Source organism: Perognathus longimembris, chromosome 25 (genome assembly GCF_023159225.1).
Source record: "Perognathus longimembris pacificus isolate PPM17 chromosome 25, ASM2315922v1, whole genome shotgun sequence".
Taxonomy (NCBI): domain Eukaryota; kingdom Metazoa; phylum Chordata; class Mammalia; order Rodentia; family Heteromyidae; genus Perognathus; species Perognathus longimembris.
In genome coordinates, this window is record NC_063185.1 from 7602381 (window position 1) to 7609487 (window position 7107).

General features: G+C 42.2%; 1 protein-coding gene across 1 annotated transcript; it reads left to right on the forward strand.

Annotated features, from left to right (window-relative positions):
• Nucleotides 1–5439: 5439 nt before the first annotated feature.
• On the forward strand, nt 5440–6251 carry LOC125342126 (serine/arginine-rich splicing factor 10-like). The gene has a single exon (XM_048334258.1). The coding sequence runs from the start codon at nt 5466–5468 to the stop codon at nt 6249–6251; it is 786 nt and encodes a 261-aa protein (XP_048190215.1). The 5' UTR covers nt 5440–5465.
• Nucleotides 6252–7107: the final 856 nt, after the last annotated feature.

Genomic DNA, 7107 nt, shown 5'->3' on the forward strand with positions numbered 1-7107 from the left:
GGGGGAAGAAACAGAGACAAAGTACCCAAGCCCTGAGTTCAAGCCCCAGAGCTTCCACAATGAAAAGAAAAAGAGAGAGAAAAAGAAAGAAAGAGAGAGAGACAGAGAGATAGAGAAAGAAAGAAAGAAAAACAAACAAACACCAGCCATGTGGGAATGGCTTACGACCATAATCCAAGCTAACCCTGGAGGCTGAGATCTGAGGATCATGGTTCAAAGCCAGCCAGGGCTGGAAAGTCCATGATACTTTTATCTCCAAGGTACCACCTGAAAACCGCAAGTGGCACTGTGGCTCAAAGTGGTAGAGCTCTAGACTGGAGCTGAAGAACTCAGGGACAGTGCTCAGGCCCAGAGTTCAAGCCCCATGACTGACCAAAAAAAAAAAAAAGGCAAAACAACAAGAAGAAGAAAACCCACAGGAGATGAGTTGTGGCTCAATGTGTGAAACCTGTCAGACATAAAGAGAGAGAGTAATCAACCACCACCAACTCTGGGAGTGTGGCCAGCCTTTAATAACAAGCCATAGAACCTGCACTAACAAAAAAACAAATAACTACACCCCCCCAAAAAAAAACAAGCGATAAATGAAAAGGAAGGTAAAGAAGAGCCAAGTAAAGATTTTAAAATCAAGACTCAAAGCTGTAATGTAAGGTGCTCGTGCTGGTTGGAATCTGAGGTTCATGATTCTAAGCCAGCCTGGCCAGGAAGTCTGTGAGACTTGTTTTCCTATATGCCTGCCGTGGGCAGTATTACTTCCTGGCTCCAGGTGGTTAATTTCAGTTAAAATCGCATGGATTTTCCTGCCCAGGCATGCTTCGAACCACAATCCTCAGATGTTAGGACACTGTGTGTAGTGCCCTTGGCCACCCATGGACTCTTATCTCGTATTAAAAAAAAAAAAAGAAAGAAGGAAAACAAGACAGAATTTGAGCTGTGCTTGGAGTAGTAAAGTGTGCTAGCATTAGGGGGAAAAAACACTCAGAGACACTCACAAGGCCCTAACTTCAAGCCCTTTCAAATCCACCAAGAATTAATGAAATAAAAAAATAACTTGGCATTCAGGGCTTGAGTTCTAGCCCTAGGAGAAGAACCAAAACAAACAAACAAACAAAAAACCAAAAGGTCAGTCGTTTATGTTGGCCCAAGTTTAGAGCAAGCTAGTTTTCAGAGATTAAAAAAGAAAACCTGAGCAAAAGAGGCAAGGTCCCGTTAACAACAACAGAAAATTACAAAAAATGGGGGCTGGGAATATGGCCTAGTGGTAAAGTGCTCATCTTGTGTACATGAAGCCCTGGGTTCGATTCCTCAGCTGCACATATATAAAAAAGCCAGAAGTGTGGTTGTGGCTCAAGTCACTGAGTGCTAGCCTTGAGCAAAAGGAAGCCAGGGACAGTGCTCTGGCTCTGAGTCCAAGGTCCAGGACTGGAAAAAACAAACACAAAACCTTTTTTTGAGCTATGGCTGAAGGTGTGAGGTATGCTCTAAAGACAGAGAAACACACACACAATCACACACACACACAGAGTGATAGAGAGAGAGAGAGAGAGAGAGAGAGAGAGAGAGAGAGAGAGAGAGAGAGAGAGAGAAACTTCAAGCAGAGTGGCCAGGCCTTTACTAACAAGCCATAAAAACTGCACTAACAGTTTTGGGAACATGGCCTAGTTGTAAGAGTGCTTGCCTCTTTTACATGAAGCCCTGGGTTCAATTTCCCAGCACCACATATATAGAAAACGGCCAGAAGTGGCGCTGTGGCTCAAGTGGCAGAGTGCTAGCCTTGAGCACAAAGAAGCCAGGGACAGTGCTCAGGCCCTGAGTCCAAGGTTCAGGACTCGAGAAAAAAACAAAACAACCTTTTTTTGAGCAATGGCTGAAGATGTAAGGTTTGCTCTAAAGACAGAGAAACACACACTCAATCACACATACACACACACACACACACAGAGTGAGAGAGAGAAAGAGAGAAACTTCAAGCAGAGTGGCCAGGACTTTAGTAACAAGCTATAAAAACTGCACTAGCAGTGTTGGGAATATGGCCTAGTGGAAAGAGTGCTTGCCTCTTTTACATGAAGCCCTGGGTTCAATTCCCCAGCACCACATATATAGAAAACGGCCAGAAGTGGAGCTGTGGCTCAAGAGGCAGAGTGCTAGCCTTGAGCACAAAGAAGCCAGGGACAGTGCTCAGGCCCTGAGTCCAAGGCCCAGGATTGGAAAAAAAAAAAAGTCACTGATAAAACTGCACTAACAACAAAAAAACCCAAGAACAAAACTGAAAAAGAAGGCAAAGAAGAGCCAATTAAAGTTTTTTAAATTGAGACTTTTCATCTGTAATGTAAGCTGCTACTTGTAGGTGAAATCTGAGGAATGCGGTTTGAAGCCAACCTGGGCAGGAAAGTCCATGAGACTCATTTTTGTGTGTGCCAGGGATGGGATTAAATTTATGGTGTTCTACTCACGACTAGGCTCTACTTCTTTCTGTCCATTGGTGGTTAATTGAGATGAGTCTCATGGACTTTCCTGCCCAGGCTGGCTTCAAACCGCAATCCTCAGATTTTCAGACACTGTTTAAGTGCCCTAGGCTTCTCATGGACTCTTATCTCTTATTAACCACCAGAAAGAGAGAGCAGACAGAAAGAAGAAAGCAAGAAAGAAAGGAAGGAAAGAGGGAAGGAAGGAAGAAAAAAAGGAAGAAAGGAAGGATGGAAGGAAAAGGAGAGAGAGACACACAGAAAGTCAGAAAGATGAAAGAGAGAAATAGAAATAGAGAGACAGAAAAGGGACAGTGAGAGACAGAAAGAGACAGGAAGAAAGAAGAAAGGGAAATAGGAAGAAAGTGAGAAATAGAAAAAGAGAAAGAAAAAGAGAAAGAGAGGAAAGAAAGAAAGAAAGAAAGAAAGAAAAAAGAAAGAAAGAAAGGAAGGAAGGAAGGAAGGAAGGTAGAAAGACTGGCAAAGAGGCCTAAGTTGAGCTGTGACTCAAGTAGTAGACCCTGCTGGCCTTGTGGGGGGGGGGGGGGAAGAAAATGAGACAAAGTATCCATGCCCTGAGTTCAAGCCCCAGAGCTTACACAAAAGAAAGAAAGAGAGAAAGAAAGCAACAAAGAAAGGAGGAGGTAGTGAGGGAAAGAAAGAAAGAAAGAGAGGGACACAGAGAGACAAATAGAGGATAGAGAAAGAAAATGAAAAGAGAGAGAAAGACAGGAAGAAAGAGGAAAGAGAATGAGAAAAATAGAAAGAGAAACAGTGAAAGTAAGAACAAAAGGAGAGTAAAAAGAAGGAAGGAAAGAATGAATGAAAGAAAGAAAGAGTGAAAGACAAGCAGACAGGCAGAAGTGGAGCTGTGGCTCAAGGAGTGGAGCCTGCTAGCCCTTTATTTAAAAAAAAAAGTAACAAAACATCCCAGCAACCCAATTGTGGCTCTACTTGTACACCTTCTTTGAATTAAGAATAAGAACAAAAGCAAAACACAAATCACCAGCTCTTGAACAATGATGAGGTACTGATTTCAAGCCCTAGCAAGAGAACAAAAACAAAACAGTGGTTGACCTGTGGCTCAAGTTGTAGAGTCTGCTAGTTTCAAATTGTAAAACAATGCAAACAAAAACTGAGGGTAAGTGATTATGTTCTAATATCAGGCCAGAGGAACTGAACTAAAGAAGAAGAAGGGGGAAAAAAAGAACAGTAAAATAGAAGAAAAGGAAGATGATAAAAGAAAGAGCCATTTAAAGATTTTAAATTATGGCTCAGACCTGTAATCCTACGTACTCAAGTCGGTGAAATCTGAGGATGACTATTCGAAGCCAGCCTGGGCAGGAAAGTCCATGAGACATTTCTTAGAGAGTGCCAGGGGTGGGCTTGAACTTAGGGTGTTTGCGAATGAGTAACGCTCTACTACTTTCTGTCTTGTTGGTGGTTAGAGATAAGAGTCTCATGGACTTTTCTGCCCAGGCTGGCTTTGAACCCCATTCCTCAGAATTCAAGCCTGTCTGTGGTGCCCTAGGTTTTCCATGAAACTCCTATCTCCTATGTTTTAGCCACCCAAAAAAAAAAAATACAGACAGAAGTTGAGCTGTGACTCAAGTAGCAGAGCCTGTTAACCTTGTGTGGGAGGAAAAGAAACTGAAACAAAGTAACCATGCACCGAGTTCAAGCCCCAGAACTTCCACATATAAAAGAAAAAGAGAGAGAGAAAGGAAAAGAGAGAGAGACTCATTTTTGTGTGTGCCAGAGATGGGATTGAGTTTGTGGTGTTCTACTCAAGACTGGGCTCTACTCCTCTCTGTCTCTTGGTGGTTAATTGAGATGAGTCTCATGGACTTTACTGCCCAGGCTGGCTTGAAACCGCAATCCTCAGATTTTCAGACGCTGTGTAAGTGCCCTAGGCTTCTCATGGACTCTTATCTCCTATCAACCACGAGAAAGAAACAGCAGACAAAAAGAAGAAAGAATGAAAGAAAGACAGAAAGAAAGGAAGAAAGGAAGGAAAAAGGAAGAAAGGAAGGAAGGAAAATAAAAGAGAAAGACAGACACAGAAAGTCAGAAAGAGGAAAGAGAGAAAGAAAAATAGAGAGATAGAAAAGAGATTGTGAGAGAGAGAGAGAAAGAGACAGGAAGAAAGAAAAAAGAGAAATGGAAAGAAAGTGAGAAATAGAGAAAGAGAAAGAAAGAAAAAGAGAAAGAGGAAAGCAAGAAAGAAAGAAAGACAGGCAAACAGGCAGAAGTTGAGCTTTGACTCAAGTAGTAGAGCCTGTTATCCTTGTGGGGGGGGGAAAAGAAACTGAAACAAATAGCCATGCCCTGAGTTCAAGCCCCAGAGCTTCCACAATGAAAGGAAAAAGAGAGAGAGAGAGAGAGAGAGAGAGAGAGAGAGAGAGAGGACCGAGAGAAAGGAAAGAAAGAAAAAAAAAAGAAACACCAGCCATGTGGGAATGGCTTACGACTATAATCCAAGTTAACCCTGGAGGCTGAGATCTGAGGATCATGGTTCAAAGCCAGCCTGGGTAGGAAAGTCCATGATACTTTTATCTCCAAGGAACCACCCGAAAACCGCAAGTGGCACTGTGGCTCGAAGTGGTAGAGCTCTAGACTGGAGCTGAAGAGCTCAGGGACAGTGCTCAGGCCCAGAGTTCAAGCCCCACGACTGAACAACAACAACAAAAAAGCCAACAACAAGAAGAAAACCCACAGAAGATGAGGTGCGGCTCAATGTGTGAAACCTGTCAGACGTAAAGAGAGAGAGAAAAACAACCACCACCACCTCTGAGAGTGTGGCCAGGCCTTTTATAACAAGCGTTAGAACCTGCACTAACAACAAAATAAATAACTACACCAAAAGGAACAATAAACGAAAAGGAAGGCAAGAGAGGAGGCCCTCTGGCTCTGTGCGTCCAAGGAGCCGCCGCCGCCAGAGCTGCGGACGGTTTCTCTCAGCCCGTTAGTGCGCCCGGGCGGAGACTTCACGCAGCCGGCATGTCTCGCTACTTGCGTCCCCTAAACACATCTCTGTTCATCAGGAATGTGGCGGATGACACCAGGTCTGAAGATTTGCGGCGTGAATTTGGTCGCTGTGGTCCTATAGTTGATGTGTATGTCCCACTTGATTTCTACACTCGACGTCCAAGAGGATTTGCTTATGTTCAATTTGAGGATGTTCGTGATGCTGAAGATGCTTTACATAATTTGGACAGAAAACGGATTTGTGGGCGTCAAATCGAAATACAGTTTGCACAGGGAGATCGGAAGACACCAAATCAGATGAAAGCTAAGGAAGGGAGAAATGTGTACAGCTCTTCACGCTATGATGACTATGACAGATACAGACGTTCTAGAAGCCGAAGTTATGAGAGGAGGAGATCAAGAAGTCGGGCTTTTGATTACAACTATAGAAGATCTTATAGTCCTAGAAATAGACCGACTGGAAGACCACGGCGTAGCCGAAGCCATTCCGGCAATGATAGATTCAAACACCGAAATCGATCTTTTTCAAGATCTAAATCCAATTCAAGATCACGGTCCAAGTCCCAGCCCAAGAAAGAAATGAAGGCTAAATCACGTTCTAGGTCTGCATCTCACACCAAAACTAGAAGCACCTCTAAAACAGATTCCAAAACACATTATAAGTCTGGCTCAAGATATGAAAAGGAAGCAAGGAAAAAAGAACCACCTAGATCCAAATCTCAGTCGAGATCACAGTCTAGGTCTAGGTCAAAATCTAGATCAAGGTCGTGGACTAGTCCTAAATCCAGTGGCCACTGATAGTTAAAACCATGATACTTTCTAGGCATGTATCACTCATTTATTCATAGTTTGGTATACTTAAATTATCAGGAATACAATGTTGCAATGATGCATAAAAAACACTTGTTAGTTTTCCCTGTACCAGGCAATGGTTATTATTAAAATGATAGGGTGTTGAGAAACCACTCTTTAAGAGTCCGGTTTGTTTAATGTTATGGGCAGCTACCAATTTGTGGTGTCTCTGTATATTTTTGTAAAGATTCTCATTTTTTTATGCTTGAAGTCTTGGTGAAAAGATGTTGGTTGACCATAATTTGCAACATTGTCTTATTAAAATACAATTTCATATTAATATTTGGTAGAACTATTAACCTAGAAATGTAGCTTGCTAATAAGATAGAATGATACAAAAGTGAAGTTGTAGCCACATTACAACACTTACTGCTCAGACACATTTAGGTTCAGGGTGGACCTTTATGTCTTGTCAAAATGTCTAGGCCTGTGATAATAGTTTATTTATAATGCAGTGTGGAGTAGTTCTTTTGTTAACCCCACTGTCTTGGGGAATGATGTCAACTGGGTCAAATAGCATTTTCAGGAAAATTTGAGTTTTTCGCTGAAACATGGAGCCTTCACTGTTTTTTGTTTTTGTTTTGTGTGTGTGTGTGTGTGTGTGTGTGTGTGTGTGTGTGTGTTTCTGGTTTCTAAGATATGGAACAGAAAAACTCCCTTTAAAATTTGAGTTTGTTGATGACAGCAGAAATAATTTTAAGGAGGAGGAGTGTTTTTATGTAGGTATTCCCCAATTTAAGGAATATTGTTACTTAGTTTTCTTACTGCTATTAGAAGCATTAGTTTCAAAGTAGGTGTGTGT

What these genes read in the sequence shown, in the direction of transcription:
- LOC125342126 (XM_048334258.1), top strand. Translation starts at nt 5,466, where the DNA reads ATGTCTCGCTACTTGCGTCCCCTAAACACATCTCTGTTCATCAGGAAT.